The sequence below is a fragment of the Erpetoichthys calabaricus genome, chromosome 4, assembly GCF_900747795.2.
Source record: "Erpetoichthys calabaricus chromosome 4, fErpCal1.3, whole genome shotgun sequence".
NCBI lineage: Eukaryota > Metazoa > Chordata > Cladistia > Polypteriformes > Polypteridae > Erpetoichthys > Erpetoichthys calabaricus.
This window is the reverse complement of record NC_041397.2, coordinates 41,704,934-41,722,669: the sequence shown is the minus strand read 5'-3', so window position 1 is coordinate 41,722,669 and position 17,736 is coordinate 41,704,934. Positions and strand designations below refer to the sequence as shown.

At 37.6% G+C, this 17,736-nt stretch overlaps 1 protein-coding gene across 6 annotated transcripts in view; it reads right to left on the bottom strand.

The window, feature by feature from the left end:
* The window catches only part of LOC114649973 (arf-GAP with Rho-GAP domain, ANK repeat and PH domain-containing protein 1), a 365,104-nt gene that overhangs the window by 243,316 nt on the left and 104,052 nt on the right, over positions 1-17,736 (bottom strand). For all 6 annotated transcript variants that reach the window (XM_051926528.1, XM_051926526.1, XM_051926532.1 and 3 more), the window contains exon 2: positions 12,996-13,765. In XM_051926528.1, coding sequence (XP_051782488.1) covers positions 12,996-13,684 — 689 coding nt within the window. In that variant the 5' untranslated portion in view covers positions 13,685-13,765. The remainder of the gene's footprint in view (positions 1-12,995; positions 13,766-17,736) is intronic.

The window sequence follows — 17,736 nt, the reverse complement described above, 5'->3', positions numbered from 1 at the left end:
AAGTGCTTTTTCCTTAGAAAGCCTTCACAGCCGCATTAGCTGCATCTACTGGATCATATGCAAAAAATGAAAAAAAACCAAAAATATACATATAGCAATTGAGCAGGAGAGAGATACACAAGATCAATCTTGAGACTTTGAGAATCAATGTTGAATTGTTTAAATGAAAAATAACGATCAATTGGAAAACTGATATTTTTACCCAGGCCTACTTATTATTAAACATAAGTTGCCATATTCTTCCAGAAAACAATATTGGATTTTGTACTGGTTATAAAGGTTCACATGCATGATAATTCTTTTTGTTTGCAGATTTTTTAATTCTCTAAAACAGATTTTATAGTAGCAGTATTAGAAGGCCCACCTATATCATGTTTGCACTCTCAATACTGTTCTCACTTATTATGTGTCAGCATACTACCTTGACATTCTCAGAAACAGCTCTTTTGATAGACAGACATTCTACTTCCATGCTCTCTTCAAAACAGAATAAATGGTTTTAGGCACCACTCTGATAGTTTACATAGCAAAAGCAAGCTGTCTATTACAACCAGCAGGCATATAAAAAATAAACACATTAATATGCACAGAATGAGCCAGTGAGTCACCAAAAATATTAGAAACAACAAGGACGCTAAATAGGAAAGCAGCAAATGGCATTAAAAAGGAAGCCAATTATAATGGCCTTACATCTGTTAAGATTTAGATTCATTTCTAATTTATTGCACAGTTCTTGTCAAACTTTGGTGGACCTTTTCAGATTTTTTTTACATTTTGGATCATGCAGATTCCAATTCTGTTTTTTTTCTTCAACTGAATTTCTTTAATTTGGTTGAATTAATTTGGCACCCTCTCAATGCAATTTCATATTTCACAGATGCCAAAATTATATGGACCATTTAACTACAGAGTTGATAATTAAACGACCCAGAAGCGTGTGGCTGTGGCACCACAGGGTTATGGGTAAAAAGGTCACAATGAAGACTTTCAGTTAATCCAGGTTTACAGAGTGAAAACTAAAGAACTGGCACATTGTACTTTTGATTGTGTTCTTAGTAAAGAAATTGTTGCAAAGTAAATATTTACTACAATTTAGAATTCTAATTTTTGACTTGAAGACTGTGTGTTTGACTACCTAGTTACAAATCTTTGCTTATGGGCCACATCTTAATTTCTATTCCTATTATAAATTATTTTTGCCTCACTGTTTCTGACAGAACAACATCTTGCTCAAAAGACCTTGGATTGCCTAATTTAAACTCAGCATACCTTGGTACCCATCTGCATTAATAGACCTGTAAAAAAACTGTAACAATCAGGATAAAAGTATTTGTAATAATAACAATACAAATCAAGGGTTAATATAACTGAACCATTAGGATCTAGTCACCATAAGATTTGACAGTGCATTTGGCAGGGCACTTATTCAAAAACAAAGTTTAATTTTATTGAAAGAAATTTTGATCAGATGCAACAAAGTTTTAAAAACGATAAACTGGGAAAATCTTTTAAGTGTGGAGTCATTCAAGAGGAGCAGATTTAAAAGCATTTGTCATACAATGCAGGACAAGATCATCCTGAAATTCATGAGCAATAAGAAATGAAAGTGAACTCCATGATGTTTAACTATGGAGCTAAAAGAGAAGTTTGAAAGAAAAAAAGGCATTTTAGGCAAACAGTTCTAGTGCTAACCATTGAGCTTATGAGAGAATGAAAGCCCCAGTTAAAATTGATATTAGAAAAGCTAAAAGGTGTTTAAATTGAAATAATACGGAAAGATGGCTTAAAGAGTTTCTTTCAGTATTTTAGTAGTTAAGGAACAAACAAAGTGAAGTTAAAAGGTATCGGGAACAATTAGCATCAACTAAAATATGCAGACAATGAAATAGTAAATGATCTGACCTTGCATTATTCTAAAGTTAACACATGTAAAGAAGTTGATAAATGACCTCCAGTAACTTAGACTATCGAGGAGGTACTTATTAATTTGGAAATTGTAGTGGAAGTAGCACTGTTTGGAGTACATAGGCCGAAAACTAATACATTCCTTGCACCACAAAATATTTATTCTAGAGTTCTTAAAGTGTGAGAGCATGTATAAAAACACTGATGCTTATTTAAAAAAATCATTGCACACAGGAAATTCCTAAGATTTGAAAGTTAAATGTCTCTTTTTTTACATCTACATAACTGAGAAGAGACCTAAGCCAACAAAAGTGCTTACAAAAGTGATCACAAGGATCCTTGTGGGAGCAACACCACTTTAAAAATGATGTACTTAAACTGGTTTTAGACTAGATTCTCATTACATGCATATTAACCACACTTTTATCAAGTCTACATAATATACAATTGACCTCAAATGAGTGACTTTAGACACCAAGGTGTGTGGCTGCCATCAGTCAGATATGACATCAAATTTCTAAATAAATAGGGGCCTGCACTGACTCTGCTGTGGACAGTAGTTTGGCTATCTGCTGACAGGTTTATGTTATTCCCTGTCAGGTTTGTAAGAAACTGAATGACTCTTAAGCAATACATTGCACCACAAAGAAATTAAAAGATTCTGAAAAAACACAGAAAAATCAAATAATCAAATGCCTGGAAAACACAAAAGTCTGTAATATTGGATTTTTGGTTGTTAAATCTGATTTATAGTTCTCTGGGGTTTCTACAGGCATCCTTAACAAACTGCATATGTAATGATGGCCTGGCATTAACAAGTATTTTCACAAACATGTACAAGTACTGTACATCAAATAATATCGTGGCACTGAAGTGCAATGGGTACAAACAAAGTAAATTATGCAAAAACAAATAAGAAAACACACAAACAAATTGGAAACACAAACACAAATCTGAAAACGCAAAAACAAATTGAATATGCAAAGGCAAATCAGAATATGCAGAAACAAATTGGAAACACAAAAAAAAATTGAATAAGCAAAAACAAATTGAATACGCAAAAGCAAATGACAAAACACAAAACCAAGACAGAAACCGCAAAAAAACAAATTGAATGCCCAAAAACAAATACGAAAATGCAAAAACGAATTGAATGCACAAAAGCAAATTGATTATGCAACAACAAATTACAATATACAAAAACAAATCAAAAAATGCAAAAAGAAATTGGAAAAGCAATAACAAATCACGAGTGCCCCTGATGCCTACAAGGCCCTACCCTGCCCCTACCTCGGCTGTTCAGACCATATCAGCGTTTTTATGGTTCCCGCATACAAGTCCCTGCTGAAGCGCACCAAACCAGCCCGCAAGAACATCAAAGAGTGGCAGGTTGGTGCTGTTTCAGCTCTCCAAGACTGCTTCGAATTGACAGACTGGGACATTTTCAGGGAGGCTGCAATGGATGGTGACCCCATCAATCTGGAGGAGTACACAGACTCTGTGACTGGCTATATCTCCAAATGCATAGAGGATGTTACTGTTACCAAGGATGTTACCACAAGAGCCAACCAAAAGCCCTGGATGACGAGAGAAGTGCACAAGCTAGATCTGGACACAAGGCCGCCCTCAGGGTGACCAGAGCCAACCTGTCTCACGCTATAAGGAGAGCTAAGTGGGCATACGCGCGGAGGATTAACAAACAATTCAGCAGCACCAGAGACACACGTCGCATGTGGCAGGTGTTCAGACAATTACAAACTACAAGCCCAACCCACACAGCAGTGATGGTGATGCCTCCCTTCCGGATGAGCTGAACCACTTCTTCACACGGTTTGAGGCGTGGAACAAAGAGCCTGTGAGAAAAGCAATACCTCCCTCCACTTACCAGGGGCCTCATGTATAAACGGTGCGTACACACAGAAATGTTGCGTAAGAACATTTCCACGTTCAAATCGCAATGTATAAAACCTAAACTTGCCATAAAGCCACACACATTTCCACGGTACCTCATACCCTGTAGTACGCAAGTTCTCCGCTCAGTTTTGCAGACTGACGGCACCCAGCGTCAAAGCAGTGCTACTGTTCCTGTGTGGTTTATCATTCTTTTTCAGATTCACGTCCCTGATATGGCTTTATAAATACACTGAAATTAACCGCATATTGTTTATTAGTTTAATGCATCTGATTGTAATTAACCAATAATAATATAATGGTCCACGGAATGGTCAAACTATTCCAAATACCATAACTGCTTTAACATTGTTACACTCACTGCACCTTCTTCTTCTTCTTTCAGCTGCTCCCGTTAGGGGTTGCCACAGCAGATCATCTTTTGCCATATTACTCTCACTGCACCACTCGGAGCAGCTGATCGGAAAGAGAATTATACAGCATCAAGCACACGCTGCCTAAGCCATGCTTCCTATTTGAACTGCTTCTCATATGGCAAACGCTTCCAACCTTTTCTGTACGGACCTCGCGGTTCAGAAAGAGTTTCATCCTAAGAGCTCTAAACACACTCAATCAGTCCATCAAGTGCTCCTTGTAGAACTGTTTGGACTTATAAGTACAATCACCTCACTGTAAACTTGCACTACAGTTATAATATTGCACAACCTGAGCCACTTTATAAAGCGCGTATTTACATATGATGATGATATCATTTTTAAGATGAAATGCAGCAAAATATGTTTATTATATTATACAGATAAAAGCACTGTATGCTTCACTGGGACAGGTGTGAACGATAGAATAATTATACATGTACTACGAAGATATTTCAATGTTCCTTAAAAGATTGAAGAATCGGCTTTATAAGCTTACAGATGGCTTAACGTCTATTACAGAGCTGATTGTGTGGCGATCAGTTACTTGGAGAAAGAAAAGGAAGGACAGGAATTGGAGGTTAGTACGTTTGAAAGAGACAGTACTGCAGGGGCAGCCTTAGGCATGTGCAAACTGTGCACCTGCACAGGGCCGCCAAATCCCAGGGGCCGCCACGCCTATATATCTTGAATATAAAACAGAAAGAGAAAATAACGACACAGCTAAAAACGCAGCTGCAAATTTCGGCAATAGTTAAACGCTAGTGTCATGAGCACGAGGCGGCTATGCAGTGTCCGCAATGGACGTGGCCATCCGCCGTACATAAGATGCCACATTGACATTGGCGGGTGAAGGGGCCACCGATTCTTTCTCTGCCCAGGGCCGCCACGAGCCTAGAGCCACCCCTGAATACTGCTGCAATAAATTATTTCATCGAAGGTTGCGCACAATCACTGTGCCACCATGTTCCCATGTTTAATAATATGCTTTAACTCCTATCATCATGAAAACGATATCACGTATACATCTCAGTATTTTAGTTATTCAGAGAGCTGTAATATCATGAATGTAATGGATTCTGTGTCCCGTCGGAGGAAGAGAAAGCCGGTTTAAGAAGCACGTAGTGATTCACACACATAGAGCACATAGAAGAACACATACAAAACACAGCATTTAATGTGCTACTTTAATTACGATGTGATTTGAGAAACTGGTTAATTAAACAATTTTAACATGAAGTTTATGATGTTCTACTTTAATGACAAAATAAACTACGTAATTAAAGTGGAAATTTCGAGATTGAAGTTGACATTTCGTGCTTTTCCCCACTGTGTGCCTTTTTTTTCTCTGTACCCTAATAAGCTTTCATATGACACTCAGATGGTGGGCTATGTCTCACCCTTTCATGGCGACTTTGATATCTGACAACTACTTTTTTATTTCGGGCACTGTGCAACTTTGTGAACTTGAGCTTTCGAGTTTCTCCGAAACGCTATGTCAGTCGATTAGCTTCCTTTTGTTGTTTATATTACTGTTTAAACAAACAAATTGTACGTTTTTGCTTGCCCCAACTTGGTATTCGCTGAAATTCTTCCATTTTCCCTCTTGCTTTTCCCATTGTCTTTTCACAGAACACTGAGCTTAAGAGCTATTTATATTGCACTCACGCCAATCATAATGAAGTGCTTCAAAAGATTAGTCATGTCATACATAAAGACTAATCTCCCTGCCTCCCTTGACCCTCTTCAGTTTGCATAACGCTCAAACAGGTCAACTGAGGATGCCATATGCTCTGCTCTTCATCTCTCCCTGACACATCTGCATAAAAAAGACACATATGTCAGGATGCTATTCATAGAATTTAGCTCTGCCTTCAACACAATCATCCCTCCAAACCTGGTTGTAAAAGTAAGCAGGTTGGGCCTGAACACCACCCTCTGCAATTGAAACCTAGACCTCTTGACAGAGAGGCCCCAGTCAGTTCGGATTGCCTGCAACACTTCCAGCATTATTACACTGAGCACTGGAGCGCCGCAGGGCTGCGTGCTTAGTCCACTGCTGTTCACCCTGCTGACTCACGACTGCACAGCCACGCACAACACCAACCACATCATCAAGTTTGCGGATGACACGACGGTGCTGGGACTGATAAGCAGGGATGATGAAACAGCATACAGAGATGAGGTGGAACAGCTGTCTGCATGGTGTGAAGACAACAATCTATCTCTCAATGTTGACAAAAGAGATAATCATGGACTTCAGAAAGTCACATCCTGCCCACATCCCACTTAGCATCAATGGTTTAGATGTGGAGACTTTTAGGAGTACAAAGTTCCTCGGTGTGCACATAACTGAGGAACATACGTGGACACATCACTAATCAAGAAAGCCCAGCAGAGACTACACTTCCTTAGGCGGCTGAAGTGAGCAAGTCTTCCCCCTTCCATCCTCACCATGTTCTACAAAGGCACCATTGAGAGTGTTCTGACCAGCTGCATCGCTGTCTGGTATGGCAAGTGCAACATATCCGACCGCAAGTGCCTGCAAAGGATAGTGAAGACAGCAGAGAACATTATTGGGGTGCCTCTCGCTTCACCACAGGACATATTTTACAAACGCAATGTCCGCAAGCATGCCTGCAGCATTGTGCAGGACCCCTTACTCCCCTCACATGGACTTTTCACACTTCTGCCATCCAAGAGAAGATACTGCAGCATCAAAGCCAGATCTGCCAGGCTGCAGGAGAGTTTTTACCCCCAAGCTGTCAAGACTCCTTAACACCAGGGTGCCCCCTAGGATCTTCCACACAGTCTCAACCACCTCTAAAAACAGAACTTTTATACATGTGAGCCACTTTCCTGCAAAGACGAGTGTGCATGTAGAAAAGAACTGAAAATCTCATACTGACCTTTAAGTGTTTTGACACTCTTGATATCCTTCTGCTGTGAAACATTCTGACCTGTCATTGTTTACACATGTCTTAAATAACTATTATCATACACTGATAATTTCTGTATTATCTATATCTATTATTTATTATTTATTTATTATATTACATATCTTACACATCAATATTGCTGCTACTTCTTTGTCTTGTCTTTGCACAATGTCTTGTCTTGTCTGTGTTTTAATTTTAAATTTAAATTTTAATTATATTTTTAATTTATTATTTGCACGTCATGTTGTTACACTGTGGACCCTGAGCTTCGCAATTTCGTCTATTTGTATACTTGCATATGGTTGAGATGACAATAAAGTTCACTTTGACTTTTGACTTTGAAATCAGAAAATGCAAATACAAATTAAATGCACAAAATCAAATTGAATACGCAACAACAAATACCCAATACACAAAAACACAAGAGAAAACACAAAAATAAATTGAATACACAAAAACAAATCAGAAATAACAAATGCAAATGGTGCAGCACACAAACAAAATGAAGACTACGCAAACAAATTGAGAAGCATGAAAACAAAAAGAGCACCTCATAAAATATCATTTTTAGGTATTTTACATACTTTAGCAGAAAAGATAACATTTGCATAACTTCGAGCACTCTTCATGCTGTTTTTAGAGTATTACAAACATATTTCAGTATTTTATTTAGAAGCTATAACTTCATGGCGACAGCACTTGTTGAAAAACGTTTGATATTGGCCTTTTCTTTATTACATTACGCTACTGACGTGTTATTTTAACATGAGCAATGTAGCCTTTGTATGACAAGTTGTATTCCTAGTATTATCTATTTTTCACGTCAACACCGGTGTAGTATTAGGTGTCAACCTAAAATGTTTTGTAATGACTCGGGGGTGGAATCGGCCTCTTTGCTGCCCATTTCAATTTGTTGTTTCTGATTTGTTTTTGTGTTGTCTCATATGTTTTTGTGTATTGTGATTTGCTGTTGCGTATTCAATTCGTTTTTGTGTTTTCTGATTTGTTTTTGCTTGTCCAATTTATTTTTTCAGTTTCTGATTTGTTTTTGTGTTTTCTGATTTGTGTTTGTGTTTCCAATTTGTTTGTGCATTTTTTTATTTGGTTTTGCATGATTAATTTGTTTTTGAGCATTTGACTTCAGGGTTACCGTATTGAAAAACAACTTCAGGTTCAAAATGCATTCCTTCTCTGACATCCGTGATTTTGCTTTTGTTCCACAAACCAGTTGATGTTATCCAGTAAAATCTATTCTGTCTTCTCCTGTATGGGAGATGATACTAGAATATGAAAATGCAAATTATCAGCTGTCATTCTTAACTGCAGAATGAATGAACACTGATTTACTGTATTGTATATGGTCTTATAAAGCTTTATTTTGAAATGTACACAACTTCTGCATTTAAATGACTAGTACTTCACTCATTTTTTATCAGCATGAATAAGAATTCCAATCTATTCATAAGAAATTGCAAAAAATTGATCACTTAAAGTGTTCAAACTATCACAGTCTTCTCAGTTTTGCTTATTTGTCACTGTAAACTTTACAGTGTAAGGCAGTAGTACAATAATGCACAGACATTCGTTTACTTGTTAAAAGTTATGAATCTATATTGCCCTGGTATGGGGAAGTGTCAGTGAGTATACCGCAAAATTGAATAATACCCCCAGCAAGGTTTTAAACTCATCATGGAGAGCTTTCATTCCAGCCAAATTTTAAAATTAGTATTATTGCTACCAAAACATACTTGACTATCTATTGCTTAGACAATGCCTTTCCTAAGGTTCTATCTATCTATCTATCTATCTATCTATCTATCTATCTATCTATCTATCTATCTATCTATCTATCTATCTATCTATCTATCTATCTATCTATCACTTATATGGTGTTGTTGTTTCTTTCTCTGTCTATTTTACTTCTCCTTAAGACATCTGTCACAATTAATATACTGTTATTTGTTTAAATTGTGTTTTGGGATTTTTTGGCTAAGGAAGACAGAAGTTTTAAGGTAAAACTTCTATACTCACTAATCGCAGCACCAGAGAATGGCAACGTATCACATGTTGATTAGCACATGCAAGTGAGAATTTCACTATTCTCTGTACAAGTGACTATAATGATTTAATAAAACTAGAAACCTATACTCCTTTTGAATTCATTTAAACTGACTTGCCTTTTAAGATTTAGGTACACTACATTTTAATTTAATTCATCTCTGTTTTCACCTTTCATCTATAAGGGCTGACGTTATTCAGGTTCCAAAACTAACAATTTCCAAAACAAATTCTTTCGTAAATGCAGCATCAGCATTGTGGTATGGACAGGTGAAAACAGTTTTCTGAAAACAGTACTCTAATTGCACTCTGGTTGGTCCGTGCTTATTTCAGGTTGCTTCCCTGATTGGATTCTGTTCATTACAACATCTCATTCACTGATTGGTCATCTTTCACAAAAGAAAAACATATTCCAACATAGCAGGCCTAAAATAGTTGCACTCCATGGCACTTGTTATGCTACCTGCCAGAATGTACAGTTTGAATATTGCATACATGCGCAAGAGGCAAATAATCGGTCAGTGGCGTTACCATTGTAGTGAAAAATTTCGGGCCCCATAAAAATCAGATTGTAAATAACTCAGTTGACATCCTCTTACCAATGTTTACTAGTTAAACTTAATCAGTTCAGGAAGGAGGAACAAAATTAATAACACGGCACTTAACAACGTAGATTGGTTTAGAATGCAGCCAAGCTCACAGCATTACAGGACAGAAACACGAAAGCACAATGCAATAAAGCAAAGATACAGACACATGTACATATTTATTTTCTCTATTGAGTTAGTTTAACAAATGCTGCACAGTACAAGATGGACTGCAATTGCTGTGGACTGCTTACAACCAATCATCTCATGCTCTTGCAAATGAACATAAAGGTGATCTTTTTTTTTTTAATGGTTGCTTTAACTTTTGCGGTGTTACTTTTAGCTTTAATCAGAATATTAATACAATACGAGGTCGATGTGCTGTGGCTCTTTAAATAATTTCTCTTTTTCTATGCTGAGTCCTGGTCTTGAAAGTGCATAACACACAAAGGATTCTGATATTCAAGGGCCTAAGAGTTTTTCAGCACTTCAAGGATTTTCTGTTGTTTACTTGTTTTAGAGTGGACAGCGATATTTTTGTAAATGACATGAAAAAACTAATATGGATGGAGATCATTTTCATTTAAAAATGCTGCTTTCAAATGAAAACATACAGGTGTGGATGTAACATAAGATCCTTTCTTTGTTTCTTTTTTTCTTGACAGACAGCCAAACAATAATGATATGTAAATACAGATGACCAGATAATCCAATTGGCATGTATCAGTCCATCATTCAGCATCTGTTTCAATAATTTATAAGGAATGAAAAATTTGAAGGTCTGAGCAATACTGATCTGCTCTGATCAACAAAACACAAGGATGGTGCTATGAGAAAAAAAGGAAAATCAACAATTTTGAAAATGTCAAGTGTAGCAGAATGGGAGCAATAACAAGCCATTATTAAATAATGGGTCTCATTTACAGGGAAAATTGACTCCTGGGTAATAAATCTTTTGGAACGAACATTGTGGTGCTCTGAGTAACTAAGTTTGAGACCTTTGCTGGTCATCTGTTGACTGACTTTGTATTCATTATCGTTGGTCTAGCCAACATTTAAGGAAGAAATAAACAGTTAAGGGTTCTGACCATAAAAAAGCAAGACAGCTGAAATTATGGCAAAAGAAGTTTGTCGTTTTAGTGGTAGAATAGGTGACTAATAGCAAAAGTGGCTGGAACAAAAAATTGCAGCCACTGCTGCCCTCCAGAATCCAAGTCTGACACACCAGCAGTACAGGTACAGTTTCAGATCTGAGCTTAGTTTAGCTGATTTAGGTTCTAACTCCCTGACCTTTAACTGGAATAACTGGTTTCAGTAATGGATATATGAATAAATGATTTTCATGACAGGGCAGCACGGTGGCGCAGTGGTACTCCTCGCAGTAAGGAGACCTGGGTTCGTTTCCTGGGTCCTCCCTGCGTGGAGTTTGCATGTTGTCCTCGTGTCTGTGTGGGTTTCCTCTGGGTGCTTCGGTTTCCTCCCACAGTCCAAAGACATGCAGGTTAGGTGCATTGGCGATCCTAAATTGTCCCTAGTGTGGGCTTGGTGTGTGTGTGTGTGTGCCCTGCGGTGGGCTGGCACCCTGCCCGGGGTTTGTTTCCTGCCTTGAGCCCTGTGTTGGCTGGGATTAGCTCCAGCAGACCCCCGTGATCCTGTAGTTAAGATATAGCGGGTTGGATAATGGATGGATGGATAGATTTTCAGGACATAAAAATATTTCTTTTACTATTATAACTCGTGTCTGATGATTGTTATTTATTTATTTTTTTATTTACCTACCTACCTTTTTATCTATTTATGTATTTATTGAGCTTCTATAAAAAGGACTGAGGGCAAATATATATTTATCTATTGTGAGATATGGCCGGCAGTTTGTCCCGGCCAATACCCCCAGGCCGCCAGATGGAGCCCTCCCTGCAACATGGAGGTGCCCCGAATTCCAGCAGGGCCTCATGGACATCACAGTTTTAATGCACAGCCCTGCTGGATACCATGGGGGCCGCCAGGGGTTGCTGCAGGGAGGCTCAGGGACTTCTATTTGCCTTATAACCCGGAAGTACTTCCCAGTCGAGGGGACAGAGGCAATAACGTACTTCCGGCTTGAAGAAAAGGAATTTTCATCCAACCCGGAAGTGTTGCAAAGTCACATGGACAGAGAGAGAAAACACTTCCGGGGCAAGGACTATAAAGGACTATGGGAAACCCCAGCAGAGCGAGCTGAGTCGGGAGGAAGGGTGACATCTCGTCTGGGAGTGGAGGATTGATTATTGATTTATTTATGAGTATTATGGAGTGGAGGGTGCTTGGTGCATATTATTGTAAAAATAATTATTGGACTTTTATCTGGTGTCTGGCGTCTGGTCTGAGGGTTCAAGGGAGCGATAGCACCCCCTATCTGTCACACTATCTATATATCTATCATCACTCAATCATAGAAAACCTTTCCTATCTATCTATCTGTCTCAATATAGAGTAAAAAGCTATATGAGACACTAATAAAGGTAGCACGATATAGCATTAAACCTGCATATCCAGCAAGGCTGAGCTGTACATAAAGAAAGTTGTCTGATTCAATGGGCCAAATTTTTTTACTGTGAATTTTTTATAATATTATTTCTACATATAGTTACTGCTACAGTTACTGACTTACTATTCTTACAACAACTGCTTTTAATTTTATGTGCCAGCACATTAAAACTTTTTACTCACCAAAGTTCTTAATTTATCTGTTGGTTACAGAATAAAAACCTTTACATTTTATAGAAATTTGATTGTCAATATGCAAGTTCATTTATACTGAAAATCATTTCAAAGTGCTTTACAAATACCGAGTACATAGTTGTTGATCTTTTTTTAAATGTATTTACTTTTAACAACTGAGTCAGGGTTAGACATTAAACTAACACCCTTGTGGCTTTAAAGTCCAATGTACAGTATTAGTCACTAAGTAACAGTGCCAGGCTACAAAATACAGCAGTAGATATGCTGAAGGCAAACCAACAAAAACAAACAATTTGCCAGATTAACCGAAATGTAAAAGTATTTTTATTACAATTATGGGTTATATATTTTTATATTAACAATAGATGTTAAAAAAAAAATTCATGTGTATATTATATATATATATATATATATATATATATATATATATATATATTTATATAAAAAAAACCTGTGCCTACCGAGGTGATGCCGAGGACATGGGTTGAGATACCCTCGGAACTGAAAGGGGAGGACGCCTTGGAAGAGGGGGTGGTACCTGAGGGTCTCTAGAAGCAACATAGCGTTTTGCTGGTAGTGGTGGCACAATTATCTCAGCATGTTCCACCAAACACTGTTCATGAAGATGAAATTCTTCAGGTACTGGTGAAGGCACAAACTGCATTGTGGGTTCCTGTTCCACATACGTGACTTTAACAGGGAGAGATTCTGGCCGTTTGACAGGTTCATTTGTCATTGTGGGAGTGGATGTAAACTTAATAGGTGGACGATTTGGGGTCACCCTTGGAGGTATAGGAGGGGGTAAAGTGGTTTCATATGACTTGGGGGTCCCGGATTCCTGAGGTGGGTCTTCAGTTGATTGGATATTTTGAGAAGTGTTGCTAGGTTGCGGGCACCGGTATATATTCCTTGGCATTGGAACAGGCTTTTCACTATGCGACTCTTCTCGAAATATCTTCTGAAGACTGGTTAAGATCCGTTTTTGGTGACCTGGAAGGACTACTCCAGCATTGTAAAGATTGTCATTGGTCAGTTCCTTGCAGTCAGAGACCAGCACATAGCCATATTTTTCAAAGGATTCAATATATTGGTCTAGATGCAACAATACAAGCCAGTCAGACACTGTGGAGAGAGAATCCACTGAACTCATGGTGAAAATCTGGAGGACTGAATATATTCCTCAAATATATTTATCTTCCAGGCACTTCATTCTAATACAGGATTTTCAGATCTAGGCAAAAAAAAAATTAACACAATGTTAGACACACACAATTAGAATACATTTTTAATGTTTTCACAACAAAATATTCAAACATATTTATTCAAACACAACATACTGTACATCCACCTTCCTAACTCACTTATCCTGGGCAGGACTGCACTGTAGCTAGAGCCTATTCCAGCAAACATCAGACACAAGGCAGGAACAACACCTGGACAAGGCACCAGTCCATCACATGGTGGTCACACACAGACACACACGGACCAGTTTAGCATTGCCAATTCACCTGCCTGGCATGTCTTTGGACTGTGGGAGAAAACCAGAGTACCCAGAGAAAACCCATTAGGACACTGGAAGAACATGGAATGTCTACACACTCCTTATTGTGAGACAGCAGCGCTATCACTGTTTCATCCTCAAACACAACTTATAAAACAAAAAACAGAAAGTTCGAGCATTCTCAGTCAGCACTTATGATGATAACCTAAAATAATTCAATACAGTTTAATTACAGTTCAATCCAATTTATTATTATCATACTGAACAGTACAATAAAAAGCATTTTCTGTCAACCCCTCTAGTGATGAAACATGGAGTGACAATACAATATATTGTACTGTACAAAGCGGGAGTAGACAAAAGTAATTGGACAGGGAAATGACAGTTAAAAATAAATAAATAAATCTGTAACCATTCCAAATAGTAAATAAACACATAAATGAATCATTATTAGATATAAACTCATAATATATATTAGAGAGAAGAATTAATAATACTGTAAAACTGATTTACTAGTGCAATAATGCAAGTGCATTCATAATGGACTCTCAGCCATAGGTCAATAGGAGTTAACAGCTAAAGGCCTGTGAGTAAAAACTGCTCAAGCATCTGGTGTTACAGCATTGGATTCTATAATATTGCATGCTGGATATTTAGATGGGCTAAAACATTTTGGAATGTGTGGGGTATGTTACAATGAAGAGTAGTGCTGGGCGGTATACCGGTTCATACCGAAAACCGGTTTTTATTTTTGTTATGATATGGATTTTTCTTATACCGCAACACCGGTTTAAATTGCCTAAACGACGTTCGGAAAGTGGCGCAGCGGGAAACTGTTTAAGTGGGACCTTTTTCACTGCTAAACTGCTAATCACAGAGTTGTTGCACGGGGGCACTTTTTCACTGCTACACCGCTAAATAGGTAGTGCAGGTATTGCGCTCTGTAAATGGACAGAGAACATTCCGAAACTGAAGCTGTAGCTGACGATAAAGTTGAACATGATCACACAGAAGAACTTTTGCTGAAAAAAAGGAGTCACGTCCGTTGCCTGGAGATACTTTGGTTTTAAAAGGTCGGATGTGGACCATTATGTTCAAATGTGTAAATACTGTTTCTATACTACTGGATAATACTGCAAGCCAAGTTGTACTTGTTTTATTTGTTGGGTGTACCCTGCCTTGAAATTGCATGTTTTTCTGGTGGGTTTACTCGGTGTGCTTCAGTTTCCTTTCAAAGTCATGAAGGATGTGGGGTTTTGTGATGCTATATTGACCCTGCTAGTGTATGTTTTGCTCGTATTCACCCTGCGATGTGCTGGAGACTCATTCAGGATTTTCTCCTGCCTTGCACATAATGTTTGCTGTGATGGGCGGAACCCTGAATGGATGACATAATTAAACACGTATAACGAAGATATTTTTAAAGTTCTGAACACTCCGTCGGCTAAGTTAATAACTAGTTTTAATTTCACAAAGACGTTTATCGTGTGGTGATTGGTAATGTGGAGAAAGAAAAAGGAAAGATAGGAACTGGGGTTTTGGTAGAGAGCAGGAATATCATGAAGTGAATGGATTCTGTGCGGTGATTGCTGCAGGCGCCTGCTCTTAGTGCGGAGGAAGTCAGTTTAAGAAGCGTAGTGATTAACGACTGGGTCGGGGAACACTTAACACAAAGTATTTGATGTGCTGCATTAACTTATGACAGGGTTTGAGAAAATCTAGTAAATTAAACATTGATTTTAGGATGAAGTTTAGTTTACAACATTCTACTTTAATTATAAAATAAACTGAGAATAAAGTGGAAATGTTGACTTTAATCTTGACATAAGCGTCAACATTAAAGTGGAAATGTCGAGAATAAAGTCAACATGTCGAATTTATTCTCGACATATAGTTTGTTTTTTTCTTCCGTGTCCATATTTTTTTTCTTCACAGTGGCCCTAATGCGCTTCCATAGGGCTATACCACAAACAGCATTATAAATGCAAGTTGCAGTTTTATTATTTATGTATATAGCTTAGCTTGAAGCAAGGTCCATATTAATGCAGTTTGCCTAAATGATGGTACAGTTGGTAAAGATGTCATCACCAAGTTGCACTTGTTTTATTTTATTTTAATTTGGTGAATACTGTGTAATGCACCTGGGCTTGAAGCCTTGAAGTAATGGTGCAACTATCAGTAATACTATTATGTATTTTATTGTTATTATTTATTAGTTTAAATATTATGCAGTTTAATGATGGTAAAATTGTTTAAAAAGTCACTTTAACGTGTCAGTGGATAGAGATTTTTAACATTAACAGAAAGTGTAGTTGGTTTACAAAAAATATTTACTATTTATTCCTTTTCTAAGACGTGTTCAGTGCAATCCAACTTTTGACAAACACCTCTGGATATTTTACTAAGTCTAAATGCCTCTTTGAATGGTTGAAAATATGTTGTCAAAATCATAGTTTAAGCTTTTGCAAAATTTGTTCAATTAAAAGGTTCTATATTTTGACTGCATCTATCATGCAATGTGATTCCTTCTCTTTAGTGCCACCTCCTTGAAAACTATCACTTTATGGGGCCATGCAAACCTGGATTAATACTTGTGTGCACATTAAAATGTCTTTTTGTACAGTGTACAATACTCATAACAGTCGAATAGGTTATTCTTAGCCAGTCTACTGCAGTAATTGCAGTGGAAAATGTGGTTAACATCCACTCATGCATGGGGAAAGAAATACCGTCTAATACCGTGAAACCGGCAGAATTTAGAAAAATACCGTGATATAGAATTTTGGTCATACCGCCCACCTCTAATGAAGAGTTTGTTCCTCTTATCACAATATATGGATGGATTCATGGTTCCAGGGATGAACATGGCCTTACCTCATTGCAAGGTAAAGTTGTCTACCACTGGATGGCTGTCAAACCAAGCATTGATGTAAACTTGTTATTATGCTCTGTCTTTCTATGGTACATCCATATTAAATGAGGATCTAGAATAGCGGACTGACTTTGTTCAGCCCCCTAAAAATAAGAAGGTGTTGTTCAGCCTGCTTTACAAGGTAGGAAATGTTTACTGAGTATGAGAGGTCATCAGTGATGTCAAACCATATGAACAAAAAATAGTCCTACTTTAAAATAACAACCTCCTTAATGTCAATAGACACATGACCCCCTCCAAATCTATTGAAGTCCACAATCAGCCATTTAGCTTTGCTAATGTGGATGGAGAAGATTTCTATCATCACGCCATTTAGTAAGAAGTTTAACTTCCTCTCTTTTGGTCTTATCACTGTTGACAATCAGACCCACTGCCGCTGTGCTGTTGGAAAACCTGCTAATGCAGTTTTGCAGTTTGTGTCAAATTTGGCAGAGCAATTATGTGGGAACTGGGAAAAATGCAACAAGAACCAAAATCAGTAACACTTTAGTTTAGGTACTGCAAAAATGCATCTATTATTCATTTACTTAAGAAAGGTTTTTTTTGGTTTTAATGATGCTTACATATCATCAAGTAAAGTGGTATTTCATCTGTTCAATGTGACCTACTAAAACAGCTTCATTTTGGAACTGTCTGAAGTGTCTTAAGTCAAACATATTTCTCTTGATATTGCTTACTTTAATGTATGGCAAGTGAACTCTTCATATTCATAAATAATTTTATCATAATATCAAATGCCACACTGTACAGAGATGAATATCATATTTAA